The sequence below is a fragment of the Engraulis encrasicolus genome, chromosome 5 (assembly GCF_034702125.1).
Source record: "Engraulis encrasicolus isolate BLACKSEA-1 chromosome 5, IST_EnEncr_1.0, whole genome shotgun sequence".
Taxonomy (NCBI): Eukaryota; Metazoa; Chordata; class Actinopteri; order Clupeiformes; family Engraulidae; genus Engraulis; species Engraulis encrasicolus.
This window is the reverse complement of record NC_085861.1, coordinates 55160806-55179239: the sequence shown is the minus strand read 5'-3', so window position 1 is coordinate 55179239 and position 18434 is coordinate 55160806. Positions and strand designations below refer to the sequence as shown.

The window sequence follows — 18434 nt, the reverse complement described above, 5'->3', positions numbered from 1 at the left end:
AAATAACCAATTGCAAGGGATGTTTATTGTCTACAATCTCTCTCTTTTTGCAGGGATTCTCAGACTCATTTTTTGCCCGCTCCTTACATTTTGTTCCAGCAATTCTCCATTATATACAAGTTTATAATAATATAATCACGCGAGGGTCAAAGTCAATGTGCATGGCTGGCATGGCTGCTATCTCCTGAGCCGTGCCCCCTGATGTTGGCAGAGGTGGTCTGCTGCCGCTCTAGATTACAAAATTTGGGTTCTCGCAGGCTGGCATTGTTGGCATCATAGCCTTGGCGGAAGTGTGAGGGTGAATGTGTAGGCTTCTCATGTTGTCAGATGGTCAGTGAGGAGGACGTGCCAAAAGTTGTTGGAACAGGAGTTGGATCGATAGCATCCGATTGTTTGCCAACATTGTAGCCCTGTGGATATAGCATATCATTGCTTGATATACTTGTAGGAAACGTGCACAAGTTAAACTTTCCAGAATTGGTCGCACTATTGTATTGCATCCATTCTATTGTGAGTTGTCCTGCCTGTCCTGAATAGAAGTCATTTGATAAAATGCCCATTTGTTCATGTAATCATATCCAATGCTGAAAAGCAAAAAGATATATGATTTTAGTTGGGACAACTTAGTTAAGGTTGGTGGGATTTGTTGTTGAGATTCCTGTCCAAGAACTAGGGGTCAAAACATTCTAATTTTAAGCAACTGAACTTCTTTGTGGATCTAGAAGACATTTTCATTTTAATTCTGTAAATTGGGGCCCTATTTAGATCTAAGTGAGTCACTAGTGTGATAATGGTAGATGCTATAAAATGTCTGATCAAAAATATGTGTCATAAAGCAGTCATCAGCCAGCCGATCAGCTGTTCTTGTTGGAGAATATGTGAAATAAATTAATATGTTCAATTACTCCTACAATATGAGTGAAAAACAATATTACTTGATAAATTGCAGATGACATTAAATATTGATTTGATATTTTTAATACGCTAATGACACATTCGGCATCATTTCCATATTAAGATAATTTGACTACTTTGTGCATTGCCCTGTATATTTAATGAAGCATATTTGACTGCCATTATTCACAGCAAGACACTGTAGCATCATAATGCACACCGTCACACCAATGGCAATTACTATGAAAAAGCTTGAATATGTTATGTACTAAACTACTACAACACCATGCAGAGTCTATAGTAATACAATATACATTGGTAATTGCCATACTTGGTCATTGTCATTCAAACTTATAACAGGGTCTTATTGTCATATTAACAACGGAACACTTTTGTGTTGTATGCAACTCCAACTGGCCAAGTAGGATAGAAAATGCAACACTTGTAAAATCTTGGCAGGGGATAGAATCACAGCATAGAACACTTGTACAATCTCCACATTCACACCTCAATAAGATATCAACCTACTTGAATGTTTTTTTTCTAACTTAACTTCATACAGGGCCTGTGGTGCACATGAAGACTTTGGTTGTGGGCAACCATACTTTTATTTGTTAACATGTGATCTCAAGGCTATGAACTAAGGCAGGAACTGAAACGACTGGATGAGTCATGTGTCAGCAGCATACAGTAAATAGAATGAAGACGGTCATGGAGAAAGATGGATGACTTCGCGCACCATGGATGTTTACAGCACAAAGAAAAGAATGGCAGACGAAGACAGAGAATGAGAACAGCTATGATAGGTAGGGAGAAAGTGCCTCTAGGAAAACAAGAGAGTTGAAGAAGAGAAAAATGTACATAGATACAGGCAGATGGACAGAGAGAGTGAGTGAGAGAGAGAAAGAGAGAGGGAGAGAGTCTGACAAAACTGAGTAGGAGTTGAAGGATGGGTTTCCTGCCAAGTTTCAAACTCATCCTTTCACTTCAGTCCGCTCCTCTCTCCTTCTCTACGCCTCTGTCATTCTTTTTTCACACTCTTCCCCTCACTTCATCTCTTCCCACTCGCCATTCCTCCTCTCTCTCTCTCTCTCTCTCTCTCTCTCTCTCTCTCTCTCTCTCTCTCTCTCTCTCTCTCTCTCTCTCTCCCTCTCTCTCTCTCTCTCTCTCTCTCTCTCTCTCTCTCTGCTGTTGTGATCTTTACTCTGCGGTTGACGTCTCTGACGGCTCTGACATCAGCAGTCTTTGGCATGGCCCTGCCATCCACTCTCAGCCCTCGCTCGCAATGACCTCCACTCCTCGACCTGCCAGGGCCTGCCGTTACTGGCTGCTGGACTTGGGTTTGTACAGGACGGTTGCTGATACACAGTAAATGTTGCTGTGTGAATTCAAGACTTAAAGAGTCAATTTAATATCTTCTCGAGTGTATTTGTTCCCAGTGGACTCTGATTAACGGGATTTGCGTTGCTCCTGGTTTGGTGCTGCTTCTTCTATTAATGGGTTGCATTCTCATCTGGTGCATGTGACAGTGGATCTTTCCCCTGCCTAATTTTTTTGGCTATGTAGCTGTGTCCGAATGTTAGTTCACTGCAGAGGCTGTGGGTTGTGGTGATTTGAGTTTCCACAGTGTGCTACTGTATATAGTGAACAGATTAATATTTTAGATATTGCCTGTGTTCCACAACATGTTTTGATCTTTATTATTTCCTGTTTTATAAATCACTTTGCATCAAAGCGTCTGCTAAGGGTGTTTTTGGCTAATGGTCTAATGTTGGCTGATGTAAGGATGTACTTTCACTTGCATGCCGCTACACTGTATATAGTTTTGTTTGAGTACTGAATTTACAATGTAGCACAGGTGAGGCTGATATGATATTCTTATTTTCAGCAAAAGAAGCAAAAGTGTATTTCAACTTAACCGTATTCCGTGAAATGTGTGCGGTTCTTTGAAAATTCCATTGCAATCAATTAACTGTTTTGTAATGCGTACAAAATGCTTTGTTCAAACTTTTTAATTTCCGAGAGTAACCTATGAGAAATCATGAATAACTTTTCTCAGTGAAGTGGCTGTGCATTTTGGTCTTGCTTTCTTTTGGTGCAGGGTGGAAAAAACATTCGTTATGGTTTTTACCCACGAGACCTTTTACTATCATAAGCATAGAATTTGCTGGGCTCTCTATCTGCACCAACAACAGCTCTAGTCTCTCCTCTTTCGCTCTCTCTCTCTCTCTCTCTCTCTCTCTCTCTCTCTCTCTCTCTCTCTCTCTCTCTCTCTCTCTCTCTCTCTCTCTCTCTCTCTCTCTGTGGGGAGTACAGTGCTGCTGTAGAATGTGTGGGTCTTATACTTTGTGCAGTTCGGTGAACATAATGCATTGCAGAGCATCTTATGCAAGATGTTTACATAATGCATGTAGACCAGTGGCTTGAAGCATGGCCAGGTGGCCCATGGCAAGACACCATTTGAAGGAATATAATGAACAGTGTGCTACAAATAAAGGAGACAATATGCTCTAACACTGAAAGAAGAAAGCCAAGCTGTCCAGCTATTCCACAGTGCAGTTTAGATCGGTCTTGAGGGAAGACTGTGTGTGTTGGTTAGAATGGCTACACCTAGCGTTTAGACCTACACGATGGAGACAAAGACTTCTATTTGGAAGGAATGGTTATCGTAAATGTATCCCATAGAAGACACAATTTGTACCATTTCAGTGGAAGAAGGAAGCAACTACTTTATGTTGGTACTCTGGATATGAAAGGAACATGAAATATTTTGCAGTTTGTTGTGAAATATTGTATGCGCAGGCTAAATAGGTGAGTTTTTATCTTTGTGTGTGTGTGTGTGTGTGTGTGTGTGTGTGTGTGTGTGTGTGTGTGTGTGTGTGTGTGTGTGTGTGTGTGTGTGTGTGTGTGTGTGTGTGTGTGTGTGTGTGTGTGTATGTGTGTGTATGTGTGTGTGTGTTTGTGTGTGTGTGTTTAGCCTAGCACTAGCGCTGTAGAAAAGTGACTTGGCATTTTCAGTAGGTGTCCTTCGCATTCCTGGAACTGAACAATATCCTCCCTCTCTCTTTTTCTTCATTTTTTTGTCCCTCTTCAGACTCTCTGTCCGTGTCCAGCCCTGACGGCGGAGTGTCGGGCGGTTCCCCGGGCAACCGTCGCTCTGGCTCGTCGCTAAGGAAGTGGCTGAGCAGCCCAGTGCGCAGGTTGAGCAGCGGCCGGGCCGACGCGCACGAGCGCAAGAGCAAGCAGCGGCGCGGACGCGATGGAGCGCGCTCACCACGCGAGGCCGACCATGTCACCATCACCACGCCGCAGGAGGACAACATGGAGGAGGTGGGAAATGGCAAAAGTTAACACATAAGAAAAAGTAATTTCATGGCACAGAAAATAAAAAACTTTTTCCATCACTGACCAAATTTGGGTTGTAGACTTTAATCGTACTACTAGCCATACATACACTCACAACCAGTCAGTTGGTATTTTCTTGTCAGAGTTTCTTGGTAGAGTCTTGTCACATGATTTATTATTTTTATGTATATTATTTATTTTTGTCTTGCATTAGTTTTCACATGATTCATTATTTTTATCCAGTCTTGCATTAGTTTTCACAGGCATTTGGTGGGAAGGGATTTCTACACAGTCTGTGAATTGTGGAAAAGTTCAGCCATAGTATTCTAATAGTATTCTAGTTTGACTCAAGTCTTTAAACTGTTGAGTAAAGTTAAATATTGTCTTTTGTCTTCTCTTCCCCCCCCCCTCCCCCCCCTCTCTCTCTCTCTCTTTCTCTTTCTCTCTGTGTAGCGAGTGAGGGATGAGGTGGTGTGCAGTGGTACCCTGTCTAAGTCGTCCTCGTCAGGCCTGCAGAGCTGTGGTGAAGAGGAAGGGGAGGAGTGCTCGGAGGCCGCCCCTCTACCGCCCCCTATGGCCATACAGCAGCACTGCCTCCTGCCGGAGGACTCCCAGGAAGACAAGGTAATGGGAAATCACTGGTGCACACACATCATCTATCTTCCTCTCATGCTGTCACACACGTGTGCATGCACGCACGCACGCACACACACACACACACACACACACACACACACACACACACACACACACACACACACACTCACGCGCACGCACACAGCAGGGCTTGACATTAACTATTGCACTCACCAGCCACTGTGGTTTTCCCGAGTCACTAGCTTTTCACCTATTCTACTAGCCACAAATCCGATATCGTTTTTTCTCTTCATCATGATACTGTGCATATAACCTCTGAAGATGTACACACACACACACACACACACACACACACACACACACACACACACACACACACACACACACACACACACACACACACACACACACACACACACACACACTGTCCCACCCAGGCATGTGCATGCACACATACATAGACATATACACACACATATAATGACATCTGTGTGTCCACAAAAAACAACTCCAGTTCATTTAAGATCTTTTTGCTGCACTGCTGAACCAATACCTGCACCCACCTCTCTATCTTGACTTAATTGTTTTGACTCTCACTTACACTATATCTCATGTTTGAGTTTTAACTGTAATGCACTGCTTTATTTGCCTAGCCGTGCTAGACCCACATTGAATCAAGTTCAATACAAGTTCAATACAGTGAAATTCGTTTTCTGCCCATGTGGTTCTAGTATGGCTAGACAACTGCTTTCTGCCTTGATTAGTTCAAATGCATCACTTTTTGTTTCAGTTTGAATTCTTCTGCACCACTCTAATACACTTATTTATCTCTCATTCTCTCATTCTCTCTCTCTCTCTCTCTCTCTCTCTCTCTCTCTCTCTCTCTCTCTCTCTCTCTCTCTCTCTCTCTCTCTCTCTGTGTCCCCCTCTCTCTCTCTCTCTCCACACTGCAGCACTATGTGGATTTCTGTTCCACAACCGTGCTGTCCCAGTTCCCATACCTCTCCATCTAGTTCTCTACTTCCTCCAAATCCTCTACTCTCCTCTCCTCTCCTCTCCTCTGCCGTTATCCATTGCCTGTCGCCGCTCAACATGCCTGCTCTTTCTCTGCTTGCTCCTCCTATGGTCTTGCCCTCTTTTCATGTTTTTTGTACTTCTCTCCTGCCTACACCCATCTTGCCTTGTTGTATCAGTCTTTTAAAGTTGGACGTGTGTCCTAGATCAGTTCTGTCTCCGTTTGAATTCATTTCAAACGTTTTCGTGTCCTAGAAACCGATAATTGTACATACAGTAGTAGAGCTTTCGATCTCGGGCTGTAGGGCATTATTTATGTCGATTTGAATTAAAGACTGCCCTCTGATCATAGTGTATTCTGCTGAACACACACACACACGCACACGCACACGCACACGCACACGCACGCACACACACACACACACACACACACACACACACACACACACACACACACACACACACACACACACATGCTGTTCTTTGCCATGTGTGATCCGATGTTTAAAACCCTGATGTTCCGATCCGCCACACAAAGCACATAACCCCCTCTCCTGCCCTCCGAAACACAAAACCCACCCCTGTCTGTTCGTGTGCAACAACAACCCCCCCTCCCACCTTTCTTACTCTACTGCATCCTGACGCCAAGTCCATACCTCCAAGCGAGAGGAAGCACACAACACAGGACCAGCAATGGTGAGCACTTCAGCCCAATCGCTCCTTCCGCCTCCTAGGTAGCAGCACTTCATGCTACCACACAGTGTCCAAGTAAGGGCAAGAACCAATGAGATTAGGTCCAGCAATTGTGAATCTGAGTCAGCAATGGTGAGCCCATCAGCACAACCCTTCCTTTTCCACATTCTTACCTGGCCTTGGTCCACTTCATTGCCCAGTCAATATTCAGGTAATGGTGAGAATATGACACACACGTGATGTGAGAGAGAGCAACAGTGAGCATATTTGCACAGCTCGTACTCCTTCTCACCTGGTAGGTCAGTTAGCACCTCATAACTTGACCCAGACAAGAGCAGAGGCAAACAACTTGAGACGAATGTCATGCTGTGTCACATCAATATGGACTTGAAATGGCGTGAGAAGTGGCGTGAAATGTCTGTACACAGAGATGTGATGTGAGGTTGTCACTCAAGGCTTGTCCTACTGTATACCTTGGCCTAATCTCTACCTTGTTCACAGTAATGTTGTTTTGTACATAGTAACTTGTATAGTAACTTGTAGCTATTGGTTGTGCCATCTCTCTCTCTCTCTATCTCTCTCTCTCTCTCTCTCTCTCTCTCTCTCTCTCTCTCTCTCTCTCTCTCTCCTCTCTCTTTCTTTCTCTCTCTCTCTCTCTCTCTCTCTCTCTCTCTCTCTCTCTCTCTCTCTCTCTCAAGATTCCTCCTCGTCCAGCCACCAGGCTGACCAACCCTGACCCTCCTACAGCAGAAGAGCTGGTCACCGCCATTCAGGAGCTGGTCAAGAGCAGAATGGTCAGACTCACGCGCATACACACACACGCGCACACACGCACGTACACATGCAAATACAGAGGTACAAAAATACAGTTGATAATACACATAAGCACAGACAAAACAATCAAGCACTCTAGCACAGAGAGATAAAAAAACAGAACACATTCACAATAGTCAATACAGAGACACTCGCCTAACAGTAGTTCTGAGATCACTCAATGTCTGAATAACTCCTATTGTCAGCTATTGTCTTATTGTCATGCTCAAAACTATTATGTAATGTTTTCTTCCTGCTTCATCAATGCTTCCTTCCTGTGTGTGTGTGTGTGCGTGTGCGTGTGCGTGTGCGTGTGCGTGTGTGTGTGCGTGCGTGCCTGCGTGCGTGCGTGCGTGCGTGCGTGTGTGTGTGTGTGTAGGCACTCGATGAGCAAGTTGATGGGCAAAATCCGTCCTGTTACCCCGGCAACCACTCTCTGCTGTCTTCCTCCCCTCCCGTCCCTGCAACAGATGAACGCAAGTCGGCCTTCCTAAAGAGACGACAGTAAGGATCTGTGTGTGTGTGTGTGTGTGTGTGTGTGTGTGTGTGTGTGTGTGTGTGTGTGTGTGTGTGTGTGTGTGTTAGAGAGAGAGAGAGAGCGAGAGAGAGAGAGAGACAGAGACAGAGGGAGAAAGAGAGAGAGAAAAAAACAGAGAGAGAGAGAGAGAGAGAGAGAGAGAGAGAGAGAGAGAGAGAGAGAGAGAGAGAAAGTGAGTGTACAATTTGACCACAGTTAACTACACATTGTATTTGCACATGTATGTCTGTATACAACACATATGCAAGTGCGCACATTTTTAGTATATGCCTCTACCATACGCAAGCAAATATGTAGCCTAGTGCACTCACACATTAATTCATTGCGAGACTTTTTTTTTTCAAATGAAACAACTGGCTTTGTTCTCTTCCTCTCCTTTCTCTTTCTACTCCCTCACTCTCTTATCTACCCGCCATTCACCCATCACCTCCTGCTTTTTTCTCCCCACATGAGAAGCTTCGTGCTGCTGGAGTTGGTGGAGACCGAGAGAGACTACGTACGCGACCTCAGCTGTGTGGTGGAGGTACGCAAGGCAGCGCAGGCAGACATTTCCCAGAGTCACACACACTCTTCCTGTCCTTTCATCGTTAAAGTAGGCTACTGATCTCATGCCCACGGAGCTTATCTTGATCACATTCAGAGAAGTGGTTCGATATCCCTGTTTTGCAGCCGAACTCGTTTTATGTCGTTGGTGTGAGGAGTTCTAAGAATTTCACTTCTCGTTATGATTTCAAGGCCCCTGATGTCTTCATCATACAATTAAAATACAGTACAGGGTTGTTAATTATGGAACAACACCACTAAATAAGTACATTTAATACATAAATAAAACTAGAAATGCACTCAGAGAGTGCAGACCTCCGACAGGGAAGCTGTTTGATAGAAGCTGTTTGACACAATGGCAACTAAACCACTCAAACAAAATTGCACCAACTTGGGCACACTACCATCTATGTTACACCCTATTTTTTACAAAGTTTTTCTGCTTTAGAAACTGGAATGTCAAAATTCGTCCTATCCCGCAATGGTGTAAAACCTTTTCAAAAATTCCTGGACTTGTATTGCGATCCGGATCACCACCAAAATGTAATTACTTCTTCCTTTTCTCATTTCGAAGAACTTTACAAAATTTCATCGAAATCCGTTCATGACTTCAGTTATCCCACTGACAGACAAACAAACAAGTCAAGTCAAGTCAAGTCAAGTTTATTGTCAATTTCTTTACATGCACTGGTCATACAAAGAATTTGAAATTGCGTTTCTTGCTCTCCCATGCAGACATAGACTAATCTAGGTAAGGACATAGACAGTATAGACATAGACAGTACTCATACATGGACATAGACAGTATGGACGTAGACATTGCTAATACAAACAGACAAACCAACGTGGCCGAAAACAGGTTTCAAGGAAATGGTCTTTACTTTTATTTTTAGCACAACTAAGTGTTAGTTTAGCTTTCAGAGAAATGTTGTGGTTTGAGTGCAGAAAAGCCAGTGACCTCAAGTTCCTAATTCTTCAGTTGTACAAAGTACATATGTGGTTATTTTGCTGACTATGTTGACTCCGTCCCAATCTGCACTCGTGTTAGCAGAAATGATTGGTGTGGCACACTAATGTGTGTTGTTATAGCACATTTTCTGCTGTCCTGAGTGGCACTGTGGTCACGTCAGCTGGGAGCAGTTTGTCACTTCATGTGTCATGTGCGAGGCCCTGCTGCCCTGCTATATGCCCCGCTAATCCTAACAACACTTACTGGTTTATTCAAGTACAAAAACAAATACAACCTCTGCATCTGCATATTCTGTTGCATCAATGGGAAGGACTTGAGCATCGCTGGAGCAATTCAGACATAAATGTTAAGTGTACATTTTCAATTAAATGAAATTGGATTTGCACCTTAATTGAAGGATCCATATCTGAGTTGCTCCGGCGATTCTTCTTTCATTCATTAATTTAAGGTTTGTATATACCGGTAAAGGTAATGTTTCCAAAGTCATTTCAATGGTTCATTAACTCTTAACAGTAACTCATAACTCAACCAAAACATCCACAACATTTGTAAACTTGCCCAGTAAACTTGCTAGAGCCACATCATGCAAGTGCAAAAGAGCAATTTCTGCTCAAATGAATCATGACCTCAACCTGTAGGAGGGATTGTAGCTACTGCAGGTGTCACCAACGTTGTGCCCTGGTAGCCCTCCAGGAGCTTCTGAGGTGCCCACCAAGGATGTTACAATAAACAGCAACGACTACCAGATTTATGCTATACAGTAAATGCTTTTCTTGATTTAAATACGAGATTATGTATTCTTTACAAACTACAAACAAATTATCATTCAATAATAGTGTATTTGAGAATGACGCCAAGACATCAGTAGAGGATTTTCAACAAAAGTAGCCCTCAGGTAGCCCTCAGTAGCCCTCGGGTAGCCCTTGGTAGCCCTCAGATATAGAAAGGTTGGGGACCCCTGAGCTACTGCATTGGAATGCTGTAACTGTAATAGCTCTGACACATTTGGACCATACGGCTTTGTCACAAGATAAAGGAGGTGTAAAGACCATTTTCAGTATAAACTCAATTTTGACCCAAAAAAAATGTAGTTACTGCACTTTACCTTTGTATGCCAGTGTAATCATTGCTCTGTACCTAAATAATTGTAAGCTTCTATGGATATAAAAGCATAATCTAGTCTAGTGTAATGTAGTGACAGTGACAATACAGTAACCGTGAAATTTGAATGGTAACTGTTCCCATGGTGACTGTTTCCATGGTAACTCTTGTGTCCAGGGCTACATGAGGAAGATGAATGAGGATGGCGTCCCTGACGACATGAAGGGCAAAGACAAGATCATCTTCGGCAACATCCACCAGATCTTCGACTGGCACAAAGAGTAAGACTGCCATTTACCTCTACCAGCCTTTGTTTATCAATAACTGTTGTGCATTGTCTTCATAAAAGAGAGCTAAGTTTTAAGCAACTGGAGCATAGACAGTTAACAATATTATTAGGGCTGGGACATTAATGCATTCATTTCGATTAATTAATCACACAAAAATTAACGCGATTAAAAAAAATTAACTCATTTTAATCGCACTATAATATAGCTATGATAGTTCTGGATTAGACCAGTGGATGGCAATATTATGCCTGATGGTAAACAGCCTGCTGAAACTGAGAAGAGTTCTCTCTTCTTTTAAAAATAAACAACATTTTTAGATGAAGGTTATTTACTGTCATTATTCAAAATCCATGTGGAAAAAAAAACTTTTTACTGTTCTCAATTCAGATATTTAAATGTGATTAAAATGCGATTAATTCGATTAATTAATTTCAAAGCCTATAGATTAATTCGATTAAAAATTGTAATCGAGTCCCAGCCCTAAATATTATTATTGTATTCGGTCTATGCACTGGAGCTTGGTTCGGAGCGTAAAAAGGTTTTGGCTTTTAAATTACCTGACCAAGTTTGTAAACTTGGTGACGAAACTACTTCAATGAAAGAGATGTTTCAATAAAGGAATCAAATGGGCAGTGTGTGTGTGTGTGTGTGTGTGTGTGTGTGTGTGTGTGTGTGTGTGTGTGTGTGTGTGTGTGTGTGTGTGTGTGTGTGTGTGTGTGTGTGTGAGTGTGAGTGTGTGTGTGTGTGTGTGTGTGTGTGTGTGTGTGTGTGTGTGTGTGTGTCTGTGTCTGTGTCTGTGTCTGTGTCTGTGTCTGTGTCTGTGTCTGTGTCTATGCGTCTGTGTGTGCATATTTCATCTTGTGTGACACATTCTTGTGTTTGCGTCACAGGTACTTCCTGTCTGAGCTGGAGCGGTGCCTGGAGAATCCAGACCGACTGGCTACTCTGTTCATCAAACAGGTGAGTGAGGCAGCCTCCTACACAACCACATCCAAGCCAACTACACTCAGAGACAACCATCCAACTTTAACATCATGGAATATAGCCAAACACCTACGTACACACACAATACTCTCTAATGCCACATTCAGGTACACCAGCCTACCCACAGGCCCGTGCACACAGACATTGTCAATATGAAAAGGGCATTATCTACACTGACACACAATAGCATCTGGCCCACCTAGACCATTTGGCATCCAGCTCAATCACACAAAATACCAGTCCAAATAATTGACATCAATGGCATCTCACCTACATGTCAACACTGTACTATTGAATCCACTTAGACACAATGGCATCAATCCTTTCTTGACACAATGGCAACTAAACCACTCAAACAAAATTGCACCAACTTGGGCACACTACTATCTAAATCACTTAGATGCGCAGTGATGACATGTAACCACTTACACACAAAGGCAGTAGGGCATCTAACTCACCTCCACATTATACAATTGCCAGGAATGTCCAGCATTGTGTTTCATAATTGAAGGGATTCCACACAGCAGAGAGTGATTTGCCTTTTTTGACACTGGTGGCGTAACAGAGTAGAGTTTGTAGATAAGCTGAGGACACTGAAGAGCTGAACACTTTCACTTCAAACCATTGTAACCCAAGATCTCAGCTGAAGACAAAGTGTGCCAGGCTAACCACTGTATCAAGCTAAAGATTTGGTCATGCGATATGGCAGAGTAAGAGTTTATGTGTCATGTACACCACATTTTTTCCACTTTCGTTTTTTGACACGTTGCACTCATATGGCCAAGTATGTACACCACTTGCCAACGTTTTCCTGCACCCTGACCAGTGAGGTTGACAGGGGAGGACAAGGGGGTCAGTTGTCCCAGGCCCAGGTAGAGGAGGCCCGTAATTGTGCCCTCATTGCATTCTATATATTGGGTTAAAAGCCCTTTCAGATGACTTTGTCCTGGGCCAGGCCAAAGCTTTCAGTGGACTGCACTCTGTAAAACACTTAAGACAAGTAAATGTAAGTATGTAAACTGTAAGAGAAAAGTGTCCACAAAGTGTTGTACACATGTGATGTCACCCCATGGATGATTGGTTGTTTGGTTTGTACAGGAGCGACGCTTTCAGATGTATGTGGTGTACTGCCAGAACAAGCCCAAATCAGAGCACATTGTGTCTGAGTACATAGACACCTACTTTGAGGTAAGACATGAGACATTAACAATTTATTCCTCATACGGAAAAAAAATACAATCTTCAATATTTTGTATAAATGGTCATTGTATGTCATGATTTTATTTGCCCTTACTAATCAGTATATTTAATGCTGTTCTGTGCTGGTTCTGGTGGTGTTTGTGTTGGTGGTGGTGATGTGCGTGTGCGTGTGTGTGTGTGTGCGTGTGCGTGTGCGTGTGCGTGTGTGTGCGTGTGCGTGTGCGTGTGCGTGTGTGCGCTTGTGTGTGTGTGTGTGCGTGTGCGTGTGCGTGTGCGTGTGCGTGCGTGTGTGTGCGCTTGTGTGTGTGTGTGTGTGTTTTCTATCTTTTAGAGCCTGAGACAGTTGCTGGGACATAGACTGCGCGTCACAGACCTTCTGATCAAGCCTGTTCAACGGATCATGAAATATCAGCTCTTGCTCAAGGTAACAAGAGATTCATTTGAACCCTTTTATTGAAATCTATATTTTACAAGGCTGCCCATTCCTGGAAAGCTTTACTGCTTTTCTAATATACATTGACATCAAAGAAGAAAGACATAACTTTACTTTCATTGACATAGAAAGAGAGGTATTGAGATCTGTACCTACATTTGAGAGAGAGAGAGAGAGAGAGAGAGAGAGAGAGAGAGAGAGAGAGAGAGAGAGAGAGAGAGAGAGAGAGAGAGAGAGACTTACAGAATTCTTCACCTCCACATCATTTTTTCAGCTTGATGAGAACTCTCATCTGAGTTGTTGAACTTCTAAAGTCCTGTAAGGGATGACTCAGAAACAAAGCTACTGTAGCTAACTGTGATTTCATCATCTACCCAAGCGATCATATCCCACAGACTTGCATTTTGACTAACATTGCATCTGCCTTTAGTGTTGGTTTGATTAATTTCAGAATACCCATGCAGATGACATTTATGTGTTTGTGTGTCTGAAAGTGGATATTTTTTTAACTCCCTTTTGGATGTAGAGTGGCATTTCTCTCATATATCAGTAGCTTTCTCTCCAATAATGTGCTCTTCTGTGTTGTTGTTTCCACTGATGTACAGTATTGGAGTATGTCGGGTTTCTTTTCCCTACATTGTTATCTTCATCTCCTTTTCTTCCGTGTAGGACTTCCTGAAGTTCTCACAGAGGGCTGGTCTGGACTGCACAGAGCTGGAGGTGAGAGGAAATTCACGCCATTACATTTAGAGATATCTTCATGCTGGTGCAGGGACCAATGACATGTGTGCCCTGACAAAGGTCTTTGACCGAAAGCTTGGCAATTACAGTAAAGACCAAGACTGACTCCCTAACTAATAGTTGCAACAGGGGCCTTAGCAACATACTGTATCCAAAGACTTTCAGTTTTACTGAACTGACCTTCTTGTCAAGCTTCAAGGGGAAATACAAAATAACCTCTCAGAATCTCAGAACCTCAAATATACCCCTAGTATGACATTCATGACTGACTGCTCACTCAATCAGGATACTGGTGGGTAGTTTCAGTTTTGGACTCGTATGACTGTTCAATCAATCAACCAGATCGCAGGGTGGGAGTTGAGTCTGGAGGCCAAGGTCAGTCAGTTCAGGGAAGCACTGAGATGCACTGAGAGAGTTGTGGGAAGCTTTACGACATTAGTGATATGACTTACAGTAAACTCTGCAGTAATTAGATCTCATTGACCACAAACACACTGTTGTTTATGGCAAGACATGAAGGTCACCACATTGGTTTATTGGGTCGAGTGTCAGATTAACGCAGGGGTGAGGAAACGTTTTAATTTGAGGGCCACTTCAAATTGTATTAAGTCCTCCAAGGGCCATGCTATGAACACGAACCAGGATTTCCCCATACACTTAAGGACTATATTGAATGTGGCCACCTTCACAACAGACCCCACCTTCACTAGGTCCCCTGAAAATCACTTCATTTAAATGTAATTAATTTATAAGATTTCTTTACGAAACATGTTGTATTTCATGTGAAACTGCATAACATTAATTATATGGGGGGCCAGATGAGACGGACAAACAGTCCAAATAGGGTGCAACAATATTCTGAAAGGTGATGTAGACAAAACATATTCAAAGTGACCAAGAAGCAACAAGTGGTGTGAAGTATTAAGTCTGCAGAGTAATATTAGAAGTGTGGGTTATTTTGTTGTTACAGAAAGCAGTGGAGGTCATGTGTATCGTCCCCAAACGATGTAACGACATGATGAATGTAGGAAGACTGCAGGGCTTTGAGGTATAGTATGGTTTGTGTGTGTGTATGTGTGTGTGTGTGTGTGTGTGTGTGTGTGTGTGTGTGTGTGTGTGTGTGTGTGTGTGTGTGTGTGTGTGTGTGTGTGTGTGTGTGTGTGTGTGTGTGTGTGTGTGTGCGTGTGCGTGTGCGTTTGCGTTTGCGTTTGCGTTTGTGTTTGTGCTTGTGTGTGTGTACTATTTTTGAGTGTCCGTGTGTGTCTGTGTGTGTGCACATGTGTGTGTACATGCGCATGTGTGTTTCAGCACATATTCGTGTGTGCAAGGAAGCCTGCATGGGGCATAAAATCGGGTCCTCATTACATTTGCAAGCATTGGATGGAATGGGCCCTTTCAAATGACTTTGTCCTGGTCCCAGCAAAAGCGGTCAGCAGCCTTGTGTTTGTGTACTAACGTGCGTCCCCTTACCCCTTACCTGCCGCAGGGTAAAATCACGGCGCAGGGGCAGCTGCTGCTGCAGGACAGCTTCCAGGTGGCGCAGGCGGAGACGGGGCCTCTGGCGCGCATGAAGGAGCGCCGCGTCTTCCTCTTCGAGCAGATCATCATCTTCAGCGAGCCCCTGGACCGCAGAAAAGGCTTCTCCACGCCGGCCTACCTCTTCAAGAACAGCATGAAGGTACATGTACTAGGCTGCTGCACACACACACGCACACGCATACACACACACACACACACACACACATGCACATGCACACACAAACACATACAGACACACACACATCTCAAAGCCTGCCTGCCTCTTCAGAACAGCATGAAGGTACATGTAGGCAGCTGCACGTATGCACGCACACGCATACTCACACATACACACACACATACACACACACACACACACGCACACGCACACGCACACACATACACACACCTCAAAACCTGTCTACCTCTTCGAAAACAGCATGAAGCGGTACACACTCCCATTCACACCTTTTGTTTGAAAGCTACAAAGGCAGCTTTACATTGTAACTGCACTGCTTTCTGGTATTCAATGGCTATACAGCAGGAGAAAAATTACATTACTGTACATATTGCATCGCAATGTGTATTAAATTGAGGCGCCTATATCTTGATTCGTACATATTGTATCATTAGTTGTTGGTAATTCCGCTAGGGGAGGAAAAGTGGTACAGATTCTAAGGGCCCAAGCACTGACAGGGGCCCTTAAGGGGGCCCGAGCACTGAGCGGGGCCCTTAAGGGGGCCCAAAATCCGAATCTTTCTTGGGGCCCAACATTTCTGGCAGCGCCCCTGCCTACCAATACCTGTCTCCATAGGATGCAAGCGAAAATAGAGAACCACAGAGAGATGCTCTGCTCTACAATTTTCCAGTTGTTTTCCAGTTTTGTGTTAGTAGCACAGAATTTCTGTAATATAAGGTAGTTGTAATGTTTAAAGCAAAGGTTTAAAAGGTACTAATTTTTTTTTTATTGCGCAAAACCATGTGCAAAATCGACACTTTACCTTACAGGACAGCAATGCATGTATCAGTTGTTGACACAAGGTCATGACCTTGGTTTCTAGGTCAGTGGGATGCGACTCGAGGAGGCCGTGAGCTCTGACCCCGGCAGGCTGGTCCTGACCTCCCAGGCGCCTGGGGGCACTGTGGAGCACTTCATCCTGCAGGCCCTGAGTCCCGCCGTGGGCCGAGCCTGGCGCCACCAGATCACCCTCATGTTGGAGAACCAACGCAACTTTCTCAATGGTACATAATCGTATTGTCTCTTTACTAGAATATGTCTACTGACTGTGTATTAGAGACTGTGTATATTGTGTGTGTGTGTGTGTGTGTGTGTGTGTGTGTGTGTGTGTGTGTGTGTGTGTGTGTGTGTGTGTGTGTGTGTGTGTGTGTGTGTGTGTGTGTCTGCGTGTGTGTCTGCGTGTGTGTGCGTGTGTGTGTGTGTGTGTGTGTGTGTGTGTGTGTGTGTGTGTGTGTGTAAAGTGCAAATGATAAGTCGGTCTGTGGTGTGTCTGTCTTTCCGTCTATCACTCCCTCTGTCTTCAATACAATTCCACAATCAATACAGTTTCATCCTTTTATTTTTTTCTCTCATTCTTCTTTTACTCTATCTCTCCTTCTTCTCCCCCCATCAGCCCTGACATCTCCAATAGAGTACCAGAGGGGCCATATGGGTGGGGGCAGCCCGGGCGCCTCCAGCAGCAGTAGCAGCAGTGCAGGTGTTGGTGTTGGTGTTGGTGTTGGTGTTGGTGTTGGTGTTGGTGTGGTTGGGGGGGCCACACGCTCCCGACCCCCCCAACAGCATCCCCATCAGCCTCGCTCCCCAGCCATGGGCAAGCGACCCCCAGGTAAACACCCTCCCATCCCCCATCATGACCTAATTTGGGTATTATGTCAAGGCATTCTACACCTGCTAAGGATCTTATGTACGGTATTAGGCACCCTTTAAAATATTAATCTATGAAAATAGCCTCAACCAAGACCATTACCTTCACCCTTAGTACATCAACTGAAGCGCACTGTAATGGCTATGTAGGACAGTTAGCAGAGGCAGAAGTACTCCACACCAGGGGTGAGTTTCTCAGAAGAGAAGTTGTTAGCCTGTTAGCAACTTCGGTAGTTGCCAATGGGAAAATGCATTGAAAACAACAAAGTAGCTAATGTAGTAAGCAACTTTGGTTTTGAGAAATTCACCCCAGATCCCAAAGCTCAGGTAGTTTTAAACCTTACACACCTGAGAGCACAGAGGAATCTGAAATCTTTGTTTGGGGCGAGTGTGGAAGACTTCAGTTTGTGCTACATGCCGGTTGCTGCATGTGGTATGATTATGGCTTATCCAGCTCAAACATATCCGTCCCCTAATAATCCCTCCTTCTCCCTTTACTCCCCATCTTCTCCCAGATTGACATCTACAGCAGTGGCCTCTCCAGCATCTCTGTACCCATCACCACCCCATCACCCCACCGCAGGAGAAACCAGAGGAAGAGGAGATGGAGGAGGTGGAGGAGGAGGAGAAAGAGGGAGATGATGACAGTGAGGAGGAGGAGGAGGAGAGGAAGGAGGCCAGGGAGGCTGGAGGGAGCTACTGCCAGCCCCCAGCAGCATGCAGCAGAGCTGGAGCTGGAGACCCCCATCATCACCTCCGCCATACCCCCACCACCTCAAGAAGCCATTATGACCTCGCCACTCCACGACACCCCAACAGTCTCCTTCTAGTGCTGGTCAGCTGACCAAGAACATCTGGATCAGACCCAAGTGGGGTCT

At 44.1% G+C, this 18434-nt stretch overlaps 1 protein-coding gene across 1 annotated transcript in view; it reads left to right on the top strand.

Moving 5' to 3' along the window:
- Positions 1-18151, top strand: part of triob (trio Rho guanine nucleotide exchange factor b) — an 87727-nt gene extending 69576 nt beyond the window's left edge. Inside the window, exons 36-50 of the mRNA XM_063199961.1 lie at positions 3989-4224; positions 4693-4863; positions 7242-7337; positions 7736-7860; positions 8351-8417; positions 10686-10789; positions 11689-11758; positions 12881-12970; positions 13314-13406; positions 14085-14135; positions 15127-15204; positions 15643-15834; positions 16736-16916; positions 17306-17518; positions 18072-18151. Of these exons, the coding sequence (XP_063056031.1) occupies positions 3989-4224; positions 4693-4863; positions 7242-7337; positions 7736-7860; positions 8351-8417; positions 10686-10789; positions 11689-11758; positions 12881-12970; positions 13314-13406; positions 14085-14135; positions 15127-15204; positions 15643-15834; positions 16736-16916; positions 17306-17518; positions 18072-18076 (1772 nt within the window). The 3' untranslated portion in view covers positions 18077-18151. The remainder of the gene's footprint in view (positions 1-3988; positions 4225-4692; positions 4864-7241; positions 7338-7735; positions 7861-8350; positions 8418-10685; positions 10790-11688; positions 11759-12880; positions 12971-13313; positions 13407-14084; positions 14136-15126; positions 15205-15642; positions 15835-16735; positions 16917-17305; positions 17519-18071) is intronic.
- The last annotated feature ends 283 nt before the right edge of the window (positions 18152-18434 follow it).